Raw genomic sequence first — 23,039 nt, forward strand, 5'->3', positions numbered from 1 at the left:
GTCCTCTGATTGGCTCTCGCCCTTTCCCATAGATCCTTTGGGGGAAATGCAGGGAGAGAGTTGTAAAAGGAGCAGAAAGAAAAGTTTCTGTGTAAAGGCGGAAGCGACGGGTTTGCCTTTCCGGTGTCCTTCCCTCCCCCATTCCTTCACGGGAAGATTTCATTGGTCACCAATTAGGAACTCTCGCGAGAGATCGTTGAGCGGGAGGGGGCGGGCGGCCTATCTTCCCTCCTTTGCGGCCTCCGCCTCCTTCTCCTCAGGCGCTTCTGCCGCCACCTCTCTTCCCCCTCCCCCTTCCCCGACCCCCTCCCTCGAATCGGCCGTGGAGTAGGGGCCGTCGCCGAGACCGCGCAGCCAAGGAGGCGGGATCCTCACGGTAAGATGGCGTCGGCGGGGAGGGGGCCATGGGGGGCCCAGGAAGCCGGGCCCGAAGGTGGCCTCCTCTTATCCTTCCTCCAACCCTCTCGCCCTCGGGCTCCCAGAGTCCGACGCTGCCCTCCGCGGTGGGCGGGGCTGGGGCTCTGGGACGCAGTTTGTTTTGGTCTCGGGAGAGCGGCTAGTCTGGGCCTGGCTGGGCCTCCGGCCTTGCAGTTGAGATGGGAAGGAGGAAGAGGAAGGAGGGCGGTGAAGAAAAGCAACTCCAGGCGGGTCGGGCAGTCTTATCGGCTGAACTCAGAGCTTGCTGGTCTCGATGGCTGCGAAAGTAGAAGTCTGCTTGTCGTGAAGGCGCCTCTGAAGTAAAGTAAGGCAGCCTCCTGAGTTTTTATTGTTTTATCTTCGGAAAGGCGTCGTGGTGTATTGGGATAAAACATTGCAAGAGGAGACTCGAATTCCTAGGATTTGGAGTCAAAGGACCTAGGTTGGAATCTTGGGTCTGCCACTTTTTAGTGGCTTATGTGACCTTGAGCAAATCAACTTGTTCCTCAGTTTTCTTAGTCTGTGAGGTAGTTGGACTAGATTAGGTGTCCCTTAGATCCTTTCTAGCTCTAAATTGATAGATCTGTGCTATTTACCGTCTGATCTTGATTAATGACTAAATCTTAGGGTTTTTTATCTCTAAAATGGAAGCATTTACAATTGTTCTCAGAGGACATTTTCGAGGGAATGCATTGTGTAAATATTAAAAACTCTGCTTGGAGGAAATACATGCAGAGTTTAGATAAAACTCTTTTTACTTAAGCTGTCTTGTAGATTGACAGGACATTTAAGCAATTAATTCAATATTAGATGATAGGTAAATATTGCCAAGTAAAGGTGTCTAGGAAATTATTTGTTTACCACTTTTACACCAGTTAGTTGAGTTTTAGGTTTTTCGTCCAAGGTTGGGTTTTTGATTGATTTTACTTAGTGGTAATTTGAGGTGGATGAAATATTAAATTGAATAGATTTTTCTTGTGTGTGGGAAAAATATATTATCAATATTTACAGTTCTTAAGATGTTAAGACATCTTAGGATATCTGTTGAAAATTTTTTGTTCACATTAGAGATGACTTAAATTTCAAATGCAGTTTTTACTCTTAAGTTATGGTTAGCATAATAACAATTTAATGTTTTAATTTTTAAAAGTTGAGTTTCAGTCTCTGGAGAGTGGAATAAAAAAAAGTCTTTGATATAAGAATTTCCAGGTATACATAAGCATGCAAATTGCTGCCTAAAATTTTTTTAAAATTGCAATAACAAAGCGTTTGGAAAGATTCAGTTTGAATTTAGATCTTAATTTGTTCCTTTTGGATCCACCTGTTAATGTAACATAACCCTGAAGAAAGTGGAATAAATTTCAGGAAACTTTTTTATTTCTTCCTGCACAAAAAAGGTCATAAGTTCTGGGTACTTATAGTTTCCACCATGAGTATAAATGTTTGCTTTTTAATAAAGCTTTTGTCAATCTGGAAGTTGGCTTTAAGTAAATATCTGTTATTCCAGTGTGTGTTGAGATGATCTTGATTTTTTTTTTCTACCTATAGAAATAGTTCAGAATGAGTTATGCAGAAAAACCAGATGAAATCACTAAAGATGAATGGATGGAAAAACTCAATAACTTACATATACAGAGAGCTGATATGAACCGCCTCATTATGAACTATCTTGTTACAGGTAAATTTGGTGAATGATGTTTCATAAATTGTTGAAAATTATCTGTTTCTTATACAAAAGCAGAAGTTTATCATTTAGTGGAATTTAAATGTTTACAATGAATGGTCTAGCATCTATAGGAATAGGTGGCCACTAGGATTTGGGAATGCACCTGCTTTAGACAGGTACTATCTATCTATTACTATGTTTAAGTCACTTAACCGCTTAGGGTCTTAGTTAGCCTGTATTGCCTCAGTGGAGACAATTTCAAATAAATGAAATTTTGATCCCCCCAAAATTTGGTTTATATTTAACATATGTAAATTGTAATTATTTTCTTATTTAAAAGCCATTTATTCTTATCCTCAATTCAGTTTTGGGACCAAGGTCAGACTAGCACCATTTTTTTTTTTAAATTTTAAAATTGTTACTTTGTTAAGTCAATTATTTCCTCACACAGAGAAAGCATATTTTCCCCCAAAAGATTCAAATCTTTCTCATTTTTTAAAAAACTTCCCCAATCTTGGCAGTTTTTCAAAGGTTTCATGAATCCTGGTATGAATTTTGTTTATAAAAATGTAGTATTAGAATTGTGTAATTACACTTTAGAAGTTGAATTGAGGAATATTTCATTTCACAAGTACTTATTAATAAGCACCTTTTATGTTGTAGGCCCTGGGGAGTGAAAGGACCAAAATAGAATAGTTTCTGCTCTTTTATATTGTGTTTGGTAAAGAAGGTAGAGTAGGAAAGATAAGGACATATGCATAGGAAATAAATACACAGTAACTTCAAGTGTACAATCTTGATTTTATAACAAAATTCAAAATATCTTTTCTTCATCATTAATACGGTATGAGTACAAAAATAGAACTTAAAAAAAAATCTTAAAAGACCAGTGATTTTGGTCATATAATTATTTCTACTAGTGTTAGTCCCTACCTTTTTTGATGTTTTGTTGGCAGTCCTGATTTGGTATAACTAAAAAATTTAATCATGACCAATCTTATTAATGAGGCTGACATAAAATCTAATGTAATCCTTAGCTACTTCCGAAGAATATTTTCCATATTCTTTTCAGATTTGAATTGAAGATGATCAGCCTGTGGGATGTTTTTGTTTTTTAAAGATAAGATATAATTAATATAGAAATTAAAAATGATTTGCATCTTTACATGATGAATATAACTTAAACCTTTTTTGTCTGTTAAATTAGTTTGACCTCTTTCCTGGAGATACCCAATACAATGAAGAGAAAAATTTGCATTTGATGCTATAGTTTTTGTTAAATCATCTAAAAATATGGGTGCTAGCAAATAATAATGCCCTTGTGTATGACTATTGCAAAACATGTACAAAAGGTAGTAAACACTTTTGTAACTTGGCCAGTTTGTGTTAATCACTTGAAACCAGATCTATGACTTCTGGATCTTTGTCTGTGAACCAAGATTTTTTGAAGTATTTTACACCAAAGCATATTTATCCGATTTATATGCTATGAAGTCTCTTATTAAAGCAACATGGCTTTGGAAAAGTCACTTAACTGCTTGGTATTGTGCTAGCTATTATATATAAATTAGAGATGGGTCTAGATGATCTCAAGTTTGTTCCAGCTTTATGATTCTTTGTATATGGTGTTAGCGTTATGATCATGGGGTTTGTGATCATATAAAAAACTTTTTTTTTTCCCTTGTAAAAATACTCTGTTGACAGCCTTTGTATTATATCACAATAATTACTGAATATATTTCCTCCAACCTTCCACCTCTTCTCTCTGCCTTCCCAATCTGGTTAGCTATTCTTTGTAACAAAATAAAAGAAAGTTGAGGTGAAGTTTAGTAAAGGCGACCAAAATAGCAACCAAATCTGACAATCTATGCAAGATTCCACACTCATGGTTTCTGACCTTTTGAAAGAAGTACATTTTTTCCTATTTTCCAAGGTCAGATTTTTTTGGGTGAAATAATTGCATATAATTTTTTTATTCTTTCTATTTACATTGTTGTATGTTACTTTCCGGGTTCTTCATTCTACATAAGCGTCATCTATATGTTTTCCCATGTTTTGGAATTCTTCATATTTCATTTTTTATAATAAAGTAGCCCATTATATTCATGTACCATAATTTGTTTAGCAATTCCTTATTCTTTGCTACCACAGAATTACTGCTATGAATATTTTGGTTTGTATGGAACATTTCTTTCTGTCTTTGCCTTAACAATGAGATCTCTCTCAAAGAATTTGACACTTTTTAGTTACTTTTTAAAAAGTGAATCCAAATTACTTTCATTGTGAGTTTTTAAAAATTATTATTTTGAGGAATGGGAAGAGAATAGTTGTGAGGAAGTAAAGTATTCCTATGAAGTAATTCAGATTAAAATTTTATATTAACTTAGTTGATATGAAAACATTTAGTCAAGGCAAAAGGGCCTCCCAAGAATAAAGTTCCTTATAATCATTTAAATTATTTGGTAATATACATGTTTTTCTATTTCAGAGGGGTTTAAAGAAGCTGCAGAAAAGTTTCGGATGGAATCTGGAATTGAACCCAGTGTTGATCTAGAAACACTTGATGAACGAATCAAAATCCGTGAGATGATACTGAAAGGTCAGATTCAGGAAGCTATTGCATTGATAAATAGTCTACATCCAGAGCTCTTAGACACAAATCGGTATCTTTATTTTCATTTACAGGTAAGTTTAAGGAGGGGGTATCTTGAGTTTGAAGACATAGTGAGAATTGCAGGCAATATGTAAAATTATATATAAGAACTAACTTGTCACTTCTAAAAATCTTTTTTTTGGGTGGGGGATAATTTGTTGAAATTTTTAAAAGTAGTTATCAGGTACTATTTCATATTTTTTATTTAAAAAATTTTAATTATCAAATTAAAAAATAAACTTGGCAATACTCAAATTCACAATATTAGGCTAACGTCTGACAAATTAATAGAAGATGCTTCACTAGTAGATATTGTCTTAAACTAATTTTTTTTTAACCTTCTTTGTAGCAACAGCATTTGATTGAATTGATTCGGCAGCGTGAAACAGAAGCAGCATTGGAATTTGCACAGACACAGTTGGCAGAACAAGGAGAAGAAAGTAGAGAATGCCTGACAGAAATGGAACGCACTTTGGCTTTGCTTGCCTTTGATAATCCTGAAGAATCACCCTTTGGAGATTTGCTTAATATGATGCAACGGCAAAAGGTAGAATGAAATGAATTTGAAATTTGTGGTGTGTGGGGAGAATTGTAAATTTTTAGTGTGAGGACATTGCTGAAAGCATTTTTTTCAGATTTTCCTTGTTAATAGAACAATACCCTAAATTTGAGAATTTAGAATTTTACCTGCAACTCTGTTAGACAATGCTAATATCTTCTCTAGTCTTATAGTTTTTAAACTTTAAGAAACCTAGAATAATGACTATATATAATATCTATATCAGATTGTTTGCCTTTTCAGTGATGGGATAGAGAAAAAATAGAGAGAGAATTTGGAATTTAAAATTTTAAATATCAAATGGTAAAAAATCTTTTATATGTATTTGGGAATACTTTCTCCTTCCCCAAATAATCCCTGAATTTTATCAAAAAAAAAAAAAATCAAAACTTACCCTTGTTGCAGAATCCTTGTTTTATATATTATTCTATGTTACTTATGGTTTTCTATCTTTTCTGTAGAAAAATTGAATAATTCTTTTTCACAATTATTAAATTGAGTACCATGCTTGTTATTTTGGAATGTGACATCATGAATTAATTCTTTTTATTCCATTCCTTCCCACTCCCTCTGACAGCTTCCAACATTCTGGATCAATGTATTTAATCTGTTTTTGAACCTCTTTCTTGCCCTTTTTCAGTTATGTATAAATCTGTTCCAACAGTGTTCTTTATATTTTCTTGCTCTTAAAAGTCTTACTAGAGAAAGTCACAAAATAGTACTGATTTATTCTGTTTGTATATTATTTTTCTCAATTGTATATTTGTATTATGTAATGTATATTACGTATAAATCTGTTCCATGTTCTTTATATTTTCTTGCATTTAATCTTAAAAGTCTTACTACAGAAAGTCACAAAATAGTACTGATTTGTTCTCTTTGTATGTTATTTCCCTAAATTGTATATTTGTATTATGTAATGTATATTACTCTCAATTATTCCTCCTTTGTTCTCTGGCAGTCTTTTATTCATTGCTTTCTATTGAATTTCTCCTAAGAGTATTCTGAATCTTGTGCATTCTTTTTAAGCCCTAAAAACTCAATCTGAAGAGATTATTTTGCCTCCGGCTTAAGATCTCATTTGATGATTTCTTTAAACTTCTCTCCACATCAGATGTCTTCTCTTTACTTTTTACTTTTAGTTGAATTCAGTCTCTTTCTTAAACCAATTTCTTCCTCTTTCCTAGATGACTTTATTCTAATAATTATCTCCTTCCATTTTGTTTTGTTTATCCCTTTCTTTCTGGACACTGACTTTTTTCTCTGCTTTAAAAAATGCTGTCATGTAATACTTTTAAAAAACAAAAACATAGAAAACACATTTGGCTTGGTCTTGCCACTCCCTTGAATGAAAGATATCTCAGATATCTCAAAAGAGTTGTCTAAAACTCACTGACTCTACTTTGTTTTTAACCATCCACTTGATATGATAGAATTGTGAGTTCTTGAGAACAAAGACTTTTTGTATTTTTGTGACCAGCACTTAGCTTAAAACAGTGCTTAAAAACGGTATAGGTTCTTTAATATACTACTTGCCAAGCTCCATCCCAGGATTACTCTTAATATTTGCCTCTGCTCTTGTTCATGGTGCTTAGTGAAACCAGAGAAATCTCAACCATGATGACTGAGTACACAACTAATTTGTCTTACCTAGCTAGCTTATAGCAAAGCAATGCAATTCTTTTGTTCTTAATTTTTTATCTCATTCATTTTATAAAACCTCTCACAAGACCCTTTCTCTGGGACCTTAACTGTTAGGTTATTGAAAAAATTGAAGCTATCCTTATTATTCTTAACTCGTTAGTTCTATTTGTCTGTTGTTAATGTTCCAGCATTTAAAAGGATCATTTCTCCCTTTTAAGATGTTTGCTCAAAAGAAAAAATAAAATAAAATAAAGTCCTGTACTGTAGTAAAAATCTTTCAGTCACAGACTGATATAAATGAAGAATAATGTGCAGTAGTAAAGTTGCTTTCCACAATTTTGCAAAGGCCCAAATTTTACATGTAGGGTGCCAGAAGTTAGAGCAAATTTTGTTCTATTTGATTATTAAATGTATTTCATTATCAAGCTACTAATATTAAGCACACTAAAAGCTGCAACATTCTTAAAAGTCCATTACCTTGTATAGAGTAAGTCAGAATATACAAAATACACAACTATTAAAAAAAAAAAGTAGGAAACATCAATTACTATGCAAAAATTTCACTAGTAAAAGTTGCATAGCAATGCAATTTAAAAGGATGAATTCAGTCACCAGTGTCAATAATCAGTTCTCAACTAAGTGCTTGGACAACAAAAACTTAGAAAAGAAAAATACATTCTTTTTCAGATCTTTGAATTGACTAAAACAAATCAGATCAAAAACCTGTAAAAATTATCTCTATCGTGAAATTAACTTTTAACCATCTTTTTAAAAAAAAGTTAAAAGTTAATTTCTAACCTTTTTTTTTTGGAATGAAATCTTTTCTTTCAGGGAAATCATAAGCAGGATTAATAAACCTTGTTGCAAATCTGTTCAGTGTGACTTCCCCTAAGTTAGCATTGGCTAGAAGCTTTTTTTTTTTTTTTTAATAGACTCTTTTAGTATTTCATATGTAAGAGATTTCTTCAGCTTTTGAAAGTAAAGACTCTTCATATGAATTATCTCCAAATTCACTTTGTTTTTTAGAATTTTGATTTTTTTTTTTTTTAGTGGTACTGCGTTTTTTACATTTAACATTTTTTAAAATGCTTTTTTTGGGTTAGAGTATTTTGTTGAAGATTTTCTTTTTTAGATATCTTCACTTTATATTCTTCCTTTGAAAAACCTTTTTCTTTTCATCTTTACTATTAGAGTCATCTAATAAAATTGTAGGGTATTAGTTATGTTTAGCCTTTGTTGCCCATCCAGAACTGCTTTACTTCTCTTTAGTGCCTTTATTTAGTATGGGTTTTTCATGCATATATGTTGGCAGTGACATGTCAGAGGATGTTGGATACATTAAGAAATTTTAAGGATATTGGTTACTGATTGACAATGCTCTTTAACATGGTATTCCTAAATTTTTCCAGTATTTCTTCCTTTTTATATTGGTCCTTATTTCTGAATGGAAAACCACTTGACAGAACCATAGTCCTCTTGAGAGAAGGACTTTCTTGTTGCAAAGTAGCTTATAAAGATTTCTCAGTTCATCAGGTTTTTTTTCCCTTAGAAGTATGTTTTTTCAATTTCAAAAAGTTTTTGTCCCTTTGCTTGGAAAATTCCTCTTGCAGTAGGGAAGGTGCTTTCTTTGTCAACCTTTTTTTAAAAAAATCTTTCCCTTCCCCTCTACAAGACTTTTTTTTTTTCTTTTAGGCTTTAAAATTGCAGAACTGTTGCCTGTCTGGGTTGGTAAAGGGAATTTCCTGACCTGAAGATAGTTTTCTATACAAATGAAATCACAATCCAAGTGAAAACAATTCAGCCAGTTAGTACCATTATATGGTAGACATTGTACTGAACTCTGGGAAGGACAAAAGACAATCCCTTCCTTCAAAGAGTTCACAGTCTAATTGGGGAAGCAAGGAGATAACTAGCAAGTAATGTACCAACTATAAACGGGATAAACTGGAGATAATGTAATGTGAGTTTTCTGCCAGTGAAAGAGGGAGAGAGGAGGGAGGGAAGTCAATCAGGGGACTGTTTACTGTGGGGGGGGAGGAGGGGCATAGTTCAAGGACATTTGGGGACTGAGGTCAGAGAAACTACAACAGGAGAAAGAACACTTGGAGACTGGGGCCAGCCACATGGGAGCCTAGTCCAAAACCAAGAATAATACACAGATGAGGGGCTTTAACACAGGAGGGGCATTTACTACAAAGAGGGCCAGGGGCAGACACCTACCACCAGAACTAATGCAGGCTAATGGATGGAGCAGGGCAAGAGTCTCTTTTTTTGGCAGTAGAGATCTCAAGCCAAGCCCTAGATTAGGTAGTGTTAGTGGTGGTCTCTGTCTTTATTGTTTTATTTGGATTTTTTTAAGGGGTTTCTTTTGGTGGTCATGGTGATGGGAAGTGGTTGGGGGGGAGGAGGCTGTAGAGGGCAAGATCAAGGAGAAGGTAGGAGATACAAGACAGCAAAATTTACATAGATGGTTGCTTGGGTTTTTTTTTTTTTTTTTTTTTTTTTTTTTGAATGAGGATTTTTTTTGAGAATTCTTTACATAAAGTTGAATTTGTGTAACATTTAAGTAAAACAAATATATGTAAAGTTAGAACTCTCAGGTACATTGTAATGCTCATTATTTTTCTTTTTTTCTTCCCAGAGCTTTTATCCCACTTTTGAGGCATTTACTATATTTCATCTGAACTAATGGAATAACCCTATTTCTGCTTCTACTTTCTTCTTACCTCTTCTCCCCAGCTTGTAAATGTTGTGATTTTTTTTTTAATGTGAAATTTTTCTCTTATTATTCTACTGCTCAAAAACCTATATCAAAATCTTCATTGTCCACAACATTAACTTGGTACTTGCATCCATTTATAATCTGTTCCTAATTTCCTTTTCAGTCTCATCTCCCAGTGCTTTCTAATAGGAACTTTTTATACCATATGACTTTGTTCATACTATGCTTTCTATAATATCTCTTAGATATCTGAATAACAGTATTTTCGTCCTTAAAATGGTGAAGTTGGATTATTTGTCCTTTCAGCTCTAAATCATGTCTTTTAGACCCAGAGTCAGATGTCACATCCTCAGCTCTAATTTTTATGCTAGCCAAAATGATTATCTTCTCTGAATTCCTAGAACACTTTATCCCCCTTTTCATTTTATTATTTTATTATTATTCCCATTATTATGTGTGTTAACTTTTTTTTGTTGTGAGCTCTTTTTGGTCAGGAAAACTGGTTGTTTGCTTGTTCTTAATGATGTAATTATTATGCTTTAATTTTTTTTATTCTAGGTGTGGAGTGAAGTTAATCAAGCTGTCCTAGACTATGAAAATCGTGAATCAACACCTAAGTTGGCGAAATTACTGAAGTTACTACTATGGGCTCAGAATGAGTTGGACCAGAAGAAAGTAAAATATCCCAAAATGACAGACCTCAGCAAGGGGACAATTGAGGAACCCAAGTAAAACATGTGCAGAAGGACAGCAAGCAACTTTACTACTGCACATTATTCTTCATTTATATCAGTCTGTGACTGAAAGATTTTTACTACAGTACAGGACTTTATTTTATTTTATTTTTTTTCTTTTGAGCAAACATCTTAAAAGGGAGAAATGATCCTTTTAAATGCTGGAAAAAAATGTTGCATTGAAAGGCACTGTATCTCTTTGAAAGTCTGCTTTAGGCTATGCACTATGATACATTTTTAAAGAATTAGATAATTGCATTTTGCATTTTAACATCCCAGTGCTTTTCTGATTGGCCACTGAAGGATTCTAGTTTAGTAGCCATTCATGCGCTGCATTAGTAAAGAATATCAGTTCAACTGAATGCCTCACACTTAAATATTTGTAGAGTACTGATTATTTGCTTTATGTTAAGTTATAGTAGCCAAATAACGCATTTTCTCAGCACAAAGTTTTGTCAAGTTTTCATCAAGCATTTTTCTTCTGGGTCCCCCCCACACTTTTTTTTTTTTTTTTGCATAGGAAAAAAGTGTATATATAAACTTGTAAATTGTAATTCAAAGACTTCATTTGTGAGGGTGTTGTGTTTGATTTCTCTTTGGTATTTTTTGGGAGTTGTATGGTTTCTAGGGGAGTGTGTGTGAGGGCAGGGGTTGTATGTTTTAATTTTATATATATATATATATATATACACACATACAAACATTATATATATATATTTTGGTGTTTTATATGGTGAGAGACTTATTCACAATGGATCAATGAACCATCTTTTTTGCAGACAGTCTTGCTGAAAATAAAGGTTTCTTTTTGATTTCAAGAATGACCAAAATGGCTTCTAAAGAGAGATGACTTGATCTCTTTAATAACTGTTTTGTCACAATGGGATTTTTGCAGTGACACCAATAGTGTTAACTGCAGCCTTAAAAATGACCTTATCTGTCTCTTTACATATGCTTTGAAAATCCTCTTGTGGGGATGGTGGTAGTCCTTGTGCTGGTGGTGAATATTTTTAAACATTTTGTGTTTTTATGAAAATGGTACGTGGCTTTTTAGGAAATTCATTTGTTTTGAAACTTTCCTAAACTAATGATTAGCATCTAGGGAACTGTTGTACTACAGAGTTTTGCAGAGTACCACTCTTCTTTGTTCTTTGATCAATTCCATAGAGTTCCCATTCTTATTCATTTATAGAATTGCAGTCTTTTAGAAGTTCATAATGGCTCAGTTTCACAGCATTCTGTGTATGAATAATTTCTATATGCAAAATTACATAACATGAATTAGTTAATTGTGACATAAATATGTTGAATGTGCTTTTGAGCACTGACTTTCCTTAATACTAATAATAAACTGCGCTAAGTAGGCTGCTAAGTAATCAAAATGAACTTGATGAAGAAAGCAGTGAAGAATAACATTTGCAATGCACTAGCATATAATGTAAGTCTTCTGTGACTTAAAAGTTTCTTGTAGATTAAAATGATTTTAATTTCCATTTGAATATTTAATGTGGAAAAAATTTTATTGGCACTTAAGGTTTAATAGAAAGTAGTGACCATTAATAGTTGCATTGTATTTTGAATCTTGTTTGCCTTATTTTTTTTCTTTTAATTGGATTATCTGGTTAACTTATGAAGATTTATATGTGACAAGAGTATTTGTAATTAAGTATGCAGTATTTGCTGTCATCTACAATTGTTTTCTATTCCACTTGGATCATATTCACTTTGTTTTCCAAGATGCCATATTCTGTCTTTATAGAGTAGCTAAGTCTGGCAATGTTTAGTATTTAGTTATGTGTCTGTTTTCTGTTATGTAATAGCAGATTGAAAAGATGAAACAAATGTAATTCTTTACCAGTGATAGTCAAATTTTTCTCTAGCCTGAATTTTTACAAGTTGAATCTCTACATTTTGTTGGTATGAAGTACCAGGGTGCTTTCTTATTTTGCACCCTGTATTGCAGCCATGGTTGTACCACAGTAGAATAAATGCTGCAGTCAGGTGAAGTTCATTCATTTCTTAAATCTTCATTCACCTGTTAGCATCAACTTATACCTGAAAACATGTTCATATTTTTAACATTGTATTTCTTTATTATAGGAGTATTTCATTTGAGGATTTTGGACCCAGATAAATTAGGATGCAAAGGCAATTTTAATCTCCAAATGAGAATTTCAGAAGCAGGAAGAAATAGGATAGGAGTAAAGATAAAGACTGAATAGTCTTTAAGCACGCACCAAGATAGTTAAGTATAGTCCTTAGGCCTCTTTTATTATTAATGTATATAAGATAGCTTATGTATATAAATAATATATATATATATATAATCAATTTGAAATATGCTTAAATAGTAGGGGCTATGAAATGTGTGTGTGTATATATATATATATATATTTATATATATATGTATATACACACACACACACAGGAAATATCCATGACTTTAGTACATGAACAGATTTTATCATATGCATGGAATGTCTTTAATAGGTGTTTTATGAAAAAATTGTTGGGATTTTGTAGTCCCATTTAATGAGTTATATTAAAAATCCATTGATTTGTAGATATTAGTAAAATTGGAAACCTGTTCTACTCTAACTTTTAAAATATTTTTTAAAAATTATTTTCTCATGATATATAATCAATCATTCACGAATTGGAAGCATCCTTCTGAATTAATTATAAACTAATAGTTCACATTGATAGAGTATTTGCCTCTTTATGATCATCTTAGTATTTTCATAGTACAAACAATTTAAATTTGGCATCAAATTACATTTGAAATATATTAGTTTTTCTGAAAAATTCTATATTTGGATCTCACTTCTGATTAGAAAATGTAGCAGTGTTTTTTACAATTAATTTATTTTGGCTTTTTATGCTTTCTTGTAGAAAGTGCCTTTGAAGTTAAAGTTCCTAAGTGTTATAGGGCTTGTTATATTTCTGATATTGCATAATTATAAGAGAAATCTTTATTCTTCCTTTCCCTACTTTAAAATCCTTTGAAGCTAGATTAGTAAAACATTATTGCATTTGAATGACATGGTTTCCAGTTTAAAAAAAAAATCCAAAATAGTGCTAGCAGATTTTGTCCCCTCTTGTAAATTTATAAAATACCAATGAAAAATAAATACAAAGAACCTAGGAATGAGAATTCATTTTAAGCCTGTAAGAGGCAAACTTCATTTATATTCTTTCCCTTGATAATTTATGATCTTTGTAAATACAAAACAGCACCTGAAAGCTTCTAGGTAAAATTGTGGTGTCTTTATTTTACTATGACATCTATAAGCTGTTCATTTTTGGGAAGGTGAGGGAACTAATTGTTTTATTAAAGTTCTGTGTTAATTATATTATTGCACATAGGTTATAGGGTATCCCTGCTGGGTTGTCATTATCAAGTCTAAGTATAAACAGAAGTCTAAATTAAAAGAGCAAAGAATTGAGTTGTTTACTGGGCATTTATCTTTAAGACAACTGAGCTTAGTTAACAATTGATGGGGCTTGAAGATTTAGGTGAAACTTAATGTAGCAAAGTAGACTGTTTAGCAGTGTGTCAGCCTTGATAAAAGTCCAAAATCAGTTGTTGCTTTGTTGAATTATTTATTTTGCTAAAATACCCTATGTGGATTAATGTCATTGACATAACTGCTGTAATTAATGTTTAGAAATACATACTGTTAAACTAATAATGTAAACCATATAAATTTTATATTCTAAGATTATAATTTGCTCTAGTGATTTGTTTCAGCAGTTTTTATTGTTTTGTTTTTTTCATCATCTTGGAAAGCGTTTCATTTCCTTTATTGCTACTTCTAATTTGATAGACGAGTACATCTTTGTTGCAGTAATCATTCAGATAGTTTTTTTGGTTCTGTAAAAGCGGTTTTGATAACAATAAAAAGAAATTAGACTTAAAATGATAGGGGTTTAAAGAGTAGAAAGAAGATGTCTTCAAATTTAGGCTTTGTATGAGGAAAAGTTGACAAACAGTACACTATCCAAAAGTGGAAGTAGTGTTTTACCCATCATTTGAAGTAATTAAGGAAAGACTGGCTAGCCATTTTGGGATATGTTGTAGAAGGGATGTGTTTTTAGACTGCAAAGTCATTGAGATCCTTTCCAACTTAGAAAATGGGTGCTGTTTGGTAGCATTTATCTTGTGTTCTCATCCTCTTTTTCTTTTTTAAATCTTTGTACTTATTTTAATGGAGCATAGTCTTCTGTTATCCTATCATTCTTTTAAAAAATTTAACAATAGCATAAAAGGCAGAATTTACTTAACTCTGATAATTTGATAATTGCTTTTTTAAAACCACCAAATCTGCCAGATAACTGGATATTTTGAACATGATTGTTGCTACCTAGATGGCATATTCTTTGTATTTCTTTATAAATGTTACTGGTTACCTTAAATGTTAGGATTACTTTCATTCATGGAGAGATTAGATACTTGTAATCTCTATACTTCCACAGAGGGGAAAACCATGTTCAAATAATGGGCAAGTTAAGAGCCTTTAAGGACAGTTGTACATCTGAAAATTTTGTAAAGTGCTGAGATTTACTAGTGGGATGTCCTTTTAAAAAAAATCTCATCCTATTGAAGATAAGTAAAAATATGTGGATTGCAAAATAAACTAGGTTTGTTTTTAAAGAAGACTTGGTACAGTGTAAAGGAAAATTAGGGATTCTTTATCAGTAATCTGTAGGAATTAGCATTTAAAATTTGTCTTTTTGGTTGATTTTGAGCCTTTACTTTTCAATTCTAGTCTTTATTTTTACCTGTTCAGTATTTCTTAAAGGCAGTTAAACTTTTTATGACTGTTCCAGAAAAAAAAAGTCAGATGTTTGTTAAAACAACAAATCTGCATTTAAATGGAATAAAGAATTATGTGTTTTTGAATTTCACCTTTCAATAATTTCTCTTATCATACAAAGGATAACCAATATCCTCTTTTTGGATGAAAAGCAGTTCATGTTTTCTATTGCTTTCCTTCACTCCTGTTAATTTTAATTTTCCCACTATAAAGTGATTTTTTTCATCCAGGTTTTCCCACCCTTGTGGCACATAGGGTCTTACTATCCCTTTTATTTACAATAGGGATTCTTTAAATATGATTCATAAAAAATTTTAAAGTATTTTTATAATTATTACATCAATATAATTTGTTACGGTATTATTCAATTACAAAAAAAATGAACTATTAAATATAGCTGTGAAACTTTAGGAAAGCAAATTGGCTATAGGAGCTATTAGGAAAGAAAGTTTAAATGACCTAAAGGGTAAGTCCTGGGTTCTATAAAATAAACCACCATACTAACATCAGGACTATTTTTTTCTAATTTCCAGGCCTCAAGAAAATACTAATAGGACATGTACCTATTGGAAAGGCAAATTTGCCCCGATTTAAAAAAATAAAAGCAGTTACAGTTGTTCGGGAGTAGAATGGGCTGCATAGAAGGAAGTCGTTTTCCTTCACTGAAGGTCTTCAGGTAGTAGAATGGATGATCAATTGTTTGGGATGCCTACATTAGTAGATGTAGAACCTAATGGACTACCTTTGCAGTTCCTTTAAATTTCAGTGCTGTGAAATCAAGTGTTCTATACCAGTATGCCTCTCAAGTGGCTGTTATTAATACTAATGTTAAAGGGTTATTTGAATATTTAGGATAGCTGACATATATAGCAATACGTTTATGTATCAATTTAGATGTATGAAACACTTGTTATTTAATGCTTCTAACAGATTTTGCAAATTAAAGACTAGACCAAGACAAAATGACATCCCAAGTCATTAAAATATTCATGGGATTATGGAATTTTAAGTTGAAATATTTACTAAGCACCTACTATGCAAAATGCAATGTACTAGGTTTACAGTAACAAAAAAAGTAGATCCTGCCCTTAAGGAACTCTTTATTAGGGTCAGCACACCAGGCATTCATCCTATGCATGGCATCCTACTCGAAATGCAGTGTTCTATAGTATCACAATTGCATTTTGAGTTTCTTAGAATAACATATATTGTAGTAGTTTATATTCTGATACTTTCATGATCAATATTTTTCCCTTCAAATTATCAAGCTTTTTTTTTTTTTTTTTTTTAATTTTCAATCCTTTGGGCAACAGGGTGAGGATATGGAGGTGGGAGGGATAAAAGAGTAGAAAGATTAAAAATACCCTTGTAACAACAGTTAGGAACTCAATCAAGCATAATGAACTCCCATATTGGCCATATCCCAAAAAGCATTATTCTGAATATATAGTCTATCACCTCTCCAGTAAAATGCATGTGTAGCATGTATCGTTACTGGTTGCCAAGAATTGTGGTTGGTCATTGCATTGATGGGAGTTAAATCTTTTAAGGTTGTTTTTGTAATGTTATATAAATTTTGATTCTCATTTCACTCAGAATCGACTTGCACATATTTCCACATTTCTCTGAGATGATTTTCATAATTTCTCAAAGTGCAATATTATTCAATTATATTCATATGTCCATTTTTTTTTATATTAATTCCCCCATTGATGGGTAAGGTACCATCTTAGTTCCTAATTCTTTGCCATTTCAAAAAGTACTACATTGGGGCAGCTAGGTGGCGCAGTGGACAGAGCACCAGCCCTGAAGTCAGGTGGACCTGAGTTCAAATCCGATCTCAGATACTTAACACTTTCTAACTGACAAGTCACTTAACCCCAGTTGCCTCAGGGGGAAAAAAGTACTACATTGTGTAATTTCTGTAACATTCAATTAATGGGGAATCTGGAGGGACTGGTGCTTCAGGATAGGAAATAAAATACTGCCTTTGGAGTTTCAAAGGTGTGTCTACTAATTTAGGCACCCATTATTGCAAGAATGTAAAAGCTTTCCTGCATTCAAAAAAAAAAACCAAAAAACTGCTTTAAATGTTTTTATAGAAATAAAGTCTTTTTCATCTTTGATCTCTCTCAGGGATAGACTTAGTAGTGGTATCATTAGATCAGTTTAGTAATTTTGGGGGCCTCTACAAAAAAAAATATTTTTGTACAAATAGGTATTTTTCATCTTTAATTTCTCTGGGACATAGGCCTAGCCAGTGGTATCATATCAGTTTAGTAACTTTGGGGGCAATATTAAAACTTATTGCAGATTTATAATTGTGAATCTACCTGAGTTCATTCTGAATAAATTTTTCCTATGAAATAAATTTCAGCTAAAAGAAAGTTGATAAAGGACTTAAGGAACTTTTTAAAAAATCTATCTACAGCAAACCGCAATCCTTATCTAGAAATTATATCTCCTTCCAGGGTAAGGGAAAGGTACTGTATTCATTTTGCGCTAGTCTTTGTTCCAGTAGTAAAATCTAGATGCCACTAGAGAAAGATTTGAGTTCTAGTAATTTGAATGTGACCTTGGTTACCTGGAATTGTGATGATTACAATTTTAATCTTTAAATTCTTTAAACCACTGCTAGTTGTTGAAAGAATGAATATGAAACTTATTTTGCAAAGTAAAATATTATTCATGTTTAATAGTGTAAAAACAGGAGCTTGTTCTGCGTATAGACCACATTAATTATACCAAGTTTAGATATAAGAATTTCACCTTCTTTTCCCCACTTCTGAATTTCAGTGTTAAGGTATTTCATTATTACTTTTGTTTCTGGTCTCTTTCTACACCCTTTATTGTATTTATTTTCTTCCATTCACAGTTGTCAAAACTGGATGTTTGTGTTAGGAACAAAATAATTACCTAGTTCCTAAAAGTCAATTTTACTGCTTTGAACTGACAGCTTATAATTCATTATTGGCAAAGTAACAATAGAGGCAGTTGTAATTTAGTAAATAATTAGTGAATATTTGTCTATTTATTGAACATCTATCTATATAATCTGGAGGGAGTGATAAGTGAGCATACAAAAAATAAGACAGCCTTGCCCACAAAGGTTTGGGTTTTTTTCCCCAATTCTTTTTGAGAGTTGCACTATAATATAATAGATCTTAATCATTGTTATCTATCATTACTGGATTCTTGAAAGGATAGAGGTTTTTAAAATGAATGATAACATGAGGAAAGTGCATGATTAAGGTGTAATTAGCAGACTTAATGTTTATATTACTACAGTCTATAAATAAATTTCTGTAGAGACTAGTTTTGACATTTATAGAGGAAAAATACAAAGGAGCAAGGAGAAATTGGAAGAAGGCAAGGACCAAATCAGAAAGGAAGAATAAATAGGAATGAGGAGCAGGAATGGGAAGTCGGCATACATTCAGTATGGGCAAATAAAACTTTAGCATTTGACTCAGGTGTTTAAATATTAAGTTCAATATAACATTAAAGTTTAAATGTTCAAGTGCTCAGTGTCACTACCTCCTGATTTCCTGCCCTGAACTCAATAAATTTCAAAAAAAAAAAAAAAATTAAAAATGGAGACATGTAGAAAACAAGATCCTAAGTTTTTAAGCAGTGGATAGGGATCTACTAGTGAGAAAAAAAGTTTTGAGTAGCAAAAGCTTTTAAAGCAGCAGGCCAATTAAAGGACTAAAACTGTTCCATCCCTTTATTACCCGTTTGCTGAGATTTAATTATACTAGGAGCATCATCTCCCTAAATAAACTTATGTACAGAAACCTACTTTTAACAATTACAGGAAAAAATACAAAGGAGCAAAGAACTAAAGAGAGGATAACGTTGCTTTCCAATAAAACCTAATTAGTCGAATCTAGTTTTGTTAAATAATCACTAGTAAACTGCAAGAAACCTAATCTTACCTTGTATTTTTAAAAGAACTTTTGTTTCAGTTCTCAACACAATATATTTACCTGAATACTTGGAAACCAACTCTGAAATACAATTCAAGAGCTATAGTTTATATACTGCTATTAGCAGGATTAAAATAACTTTGACATAAGAAATTTGGTGCATGGAGATAAATAATGTATATACTCTGAAATACAATTCAAGAGCTATTGTTTATATAACTGCTGCTAGCCAGATTAAATTAACTTTGACATAAGAAATCTGGTGGATGGATATAACTCAGATCATATTGTATTGATAATGGTTCTGGAATATCAGTTTCATTTCATTATCAATTCCCACAGACCTACATAATTATCTTAGAAGAAATAATTGAAATTTTCGCTTGAGGTCTGACAGTTTTTCTATTGCTGAAATCTGAGCTTTCCCATCGAACTATGAGCTATTATGCTAGGCAATAGAGCTAACTAAGCTAAGGTGACCACAGCAATTCCTTTTTCTCTCCTTTTTTCTCTTTCAAGAGAATTTAATTTTCAGTGGTTTCAAAGATCAAAAGGGAGAGGACAGTACAATACAAAATTTGCCTTCCCCCCCCCCCCCCCGTGGGGGAAGAGGCAGCATGATGTGGATAATTAGGGATACCTGGATTCCACTGCGACCAATGCGCACTGGTTTTGTAACTCTGGGCCAGTCACTTTACCCCTCCAAGATAAGTTTCTGAGAAGGTGCTCATCTAGATTGGTGGAGGAATTTCCTCATTATACCAATGAAATAACAAGTTGTGGGCTTGCCCCCGTCTCGCCCCAAGGGGCGGAGGGGACAAAAATCAGTGAAAGTAACCCTTTTTTCAGTGTTCAGCGATATATAATAAAAGAGTTAATTGTTCTTGTGCCATGGTTTTTTCTTTTAAGCAAGTGCAAAAATATGGCTATCTAACGAACTTTAGAAAACACTGGGTGAGCCCAAAGAAAAATTTAAAATAAGTAGCCCCCTACAGCGGTGAAATCAGTTAAAAAAAAAATAGTCCTCTCTTTTAAGGAAAGACCTTTGGATTCTCTCTTCACCGTTTTCCCTTTTCTAAAGTTCCCGTAATGTCGTTGGTAAAAGTGGGGTGTTCCTTGCGCTTGGTGACTTAGGAGTCCGCCCTACAGTAACTCCTCCTTCCCTCACTTCGTTGTGGCCACCTTCCACCCCCACCCCCACTCCCGCACCAGCCACAGCTGTTTTCCGAACTCCTCAACAAATACTGTGCGACAGAAACTAAGTTAAATCACGCAACCCACTCACCGAGATCGAGAGCTAGGCACTACAGCTACGCGCCTACCGGCCCCTTCCCCGAACTCCTCTCTTAGAGGAGAAATAAACGGACCAGCTCGGGCCCTTGCACATTTCAAGTTATGAAATTGCAGCAACGTCCTAGCCAGCGGATGGAACGCCTCTTCCTCATATTCCTCCCCCTCCCCCTTAAACGGCCCCGCCCTCTCTTCCTCTCCCCCCTCCCCCCTCCCCCCTCCCGCTCAGTTCAGGAGCACTCTGAGGGCTGTCCTGAAGGTGGATGCTGGGGAGCTGTGATCCGCTAGCAAGCCAGCTGGCAGGGAGCCCCGCCCAGCTGGGCTCTGCAGCTGTGGCAGTTCGGGGGGAGACACGTCCTGGAAACGCCTGGACAGGAAGAGCGGCTCTGACTGACACGTGGACTTGACGCGGCGCTCCCCTGGAGTCTGGCTCGCTTTGCGGACCAGACCCGCGAGATTCTGCAGGACTGTCAGAAGACGGACGAGACGGTTCGCTGGCCAAGCTGGTCCTGAGCTAGTACCTCTCGCCACTGGCCAGCCCTCCTCCAACCTCTCTTCTATCCCCAGCCTCCCTGGAGAGACACTGGTGCTCTGCAGGTTGCCTGGGACACTCGCTGGACTGGCACTGCCAGTCTACGGCTTTGCAGTCATGGGAAAACACCCCCGAGTCATCCCAGCAGATCCTTAGAGGAGCTTCTCCCACTTGCTTCCATTCCCCACAGAGGATTATGTCCTCGGGTCACTGCAAACTTGGGGCTGCGCAGGTACATCACCACTGTCACCATCAGCACCAGCATCAATTGTCACTCCAGCCGCCGCTAGGGTCCAAAGCACCTTCTCCTGAAAAGATGAAGAGAGATGTCAGCACAGAGACGTATTGGTCCAGGTAGGAAGAACCTTTTGAGTATCTGAAGTGTTTATCCGATGGCCTCCTTCTTCAGACTTTGAGGCCCTATTTTCTCTGTAGTTTTAAAAGTCAGAATTTTCAGGTAACAGTTTTAAAAGAGAGGCTGTGTGTGCGTGTGTGTTAGGAGAGGATAGAGTATTAATATATAAATAGTGGCAAAGCTACAAGTGTGAGTGCTAGGATATTATTAACTCGGGGAAATGAGTAATAACTTTAGGTTGGTTTGTTTCACCTTACAAAGATTACTTTTACATCATATTTACATGTAGACAGCTCCTTAAACTGGGATTCATACCCAGATAATCCTGGGGAGTTGAAACATCCCCTTTAGGATAGATAGACAATGGAAAAGGGCAAAATTATTAGGCTCAAACTTTCTGGGGACCCAAACCTCTGAAAGATGAGTAGATAGAAGTAGGGAGGCAAGTCATTTCTGGAGAATGACAACTTGAATTCTATATAAGTTCATATATAAAAACACACAATATTATATATGTAATACACATATAAATAATATATGTTTTAAACATGTAAATATGTATACACATTTCTTTTTTTTCAAACTTGGCAAAAGATAGTGTTTTATAATAAGTTTCAACTATCTTCATCTTGGTATTTTTAAAAATTAAAGCTGTTTATTTTCAAAACATTTGCATAGATAATTTTCCACATTGTCCTTTACAAAACCATGTATATACACGTTTCAAAAGCAGTTTTTACCACTTTGTGTGGAAAAGGGCTTTGCTGGCACAGATAGAACACCACCTATTTTCATCATGATTAGAACTGATTGAAAGAATAACCTTCAAGATTTACTAAGTTTTTATTGTTTCATTAGATTCTCACAGCCGCGAGACATAGGTATTCTAGGTATCACCCTCATTTTACAGAGGGTTAAATAAATTCTGAGAGATAAAAGTTAAATTGCAAAAAGTTATTGAAAGAAGGAGGAGTGGATTGATCTGGATTGAAACCTAGTTTTTGCAACTTAATGTGGGACATTGACCAAGTTATTTTTCCTCCCTTTACCTTAGTCTCTTTATCTGTAAAATGAAAATGATAGACCTTTAAGAGTCTTTTCTTTCTATTTTAAAGTCTATGAATTCTAGATGAAGTTTTTGGTGTTGAATTCTATTAGAGGGCCCTCAGCATCCTGCCACCCTCCAAAAACTTAATTTTTTCTGTGAAAAGACACTTAAGTTCTAAGAAATATCCTAGGAATTGTGCTGGTCTAGGTACAATTACAGAAAGTTGCTTAATTATTTGTAGTGTCAGAAAAATGAAGACTTTATATAGCAAAAAAAAAAAAATTCAATTCAATTCAAGTATTTTTAAGTGCCTGCTCTATAGCACTGAATAAAGAGAAATTTTACAAAGTGGATTTTTAGAATGAGTTACAAATCATCTCTTCCAGAATACACACACACACACACACACACACACACACTCCAAACAAAACCCGAAACCCACAAAAATGAATTTTAGAAAATTGAGTTAGATGTAAAGGAAAAATAACTTGTATATTCACATTTTAATTAGGATAATGATGAAGATTAGGGGCAACCACAGAGGGATTGTGATAGGCATGGCTCTGGAGAACTGATGCAGAAATAAAAAGCAGACAATCAAAGAAAAGTCTTAAAATTAAAATATCAAAATAAGTGAGAACATAAATGAGTAAAATACCAAAATAAGTGACAA

The 23,039-nt window shown here is 34.0% G+C and overlaps 2 protein-coding genes across 4 annotated transcripts in view; both read left to right on the forward strand.

The window, feature by feature from the left end:
• Positions 1-194: 194 nt before the first annotated feature.
• Positions 195-15,298, forward strand: GID8 (GID complex subunit 8 homolog). 2 transcript variants are annotated; one of them, XM_003757614.4, is made up of 5 exons: positions 195-376; positions 1,966-2,095; positions 4,572-4,768; positions 5,086-5,283; positions 10,220-15,298. In XM_003757614.4, the coding sequence occupies exons 2-5, from the start codon at positions 1,978-1,980 to the stop codon at positions 10,391-10,393; spliced, it is 687 nt and encodes a 228-aa protein (XP_003757662.1). In that variant the 5' UTR covers positions 195-376; positions 1,966-1,977; the 3' UTR covers positions 10,394-15,298. The 2 variants fall into 2 exon arrangements, with proteins under 2 accessions (XP_003757662.1, XP_012395089.1); XM_012539635.3 differs by lacking the exon at positions 195-376 and adding an exon at positions 451-742.
• Positions 15,299-20,615: 5,317 nt separating this feature from the next.
• Positions 20,616-23,039, forward strand: part of SLC17A9 (solute carrier family 17 member 9) — a 39,264-nt gene continuing 36,840 nt past the window's right edge. The window contains exon 1 of one of the 2 annotated variants that reach the window (XM_023494453.2): positions 20,616-21,317. In XM_023494453.2, the coding sequence (XP_023350221.1) occupies positions 21,160-21,317 (158 nt within the window). In that variant the 5' untranslated portion in view covers positions 20,616-21,159. The remainder of the gene's footprint in view (positions 21,318-23,039) is intronic. The other variant, XM_003757616.4, reaches the window with a different exon arrangement.

This window comes from Sarcophilus harrisii, chromosome 2 (assembly GCF_902635505.1).
Source record: "Sarcophilus harrisii chromosome 2, mSarHar1.11, whole genome shotgun sequence".
Taxonomy (NCBI): Eukaryota; Metazoa; Chordata; class Mammalia; order Dasyuromorphia; family Dasyuridae; genus Sarcophilus; species Sarcophilus harrisii.

Coding starts and splice junctions, on each gene's coding strand:
- GID8 (XM_003757614.4), top strand. CDS start 1,978: ATGAGTTATGCAGAAAAACCAGATGAAATCACTAAAGATGAATGGATG. Junction 4,769..5,085: donor ATCTTTATTTTCATTTACAG/GTAAGTTTAAGG, acceptor CCTTCTTTGTAG/CAACAGCATTTGATTGAATT. Junction 5,284..10,219: donor ATATGATGCAACGGCAAAAG/GTAGAATGAAAT, acceptor TTTTTATTCTAG/GTGTGGAGTGAAGTTAATCA.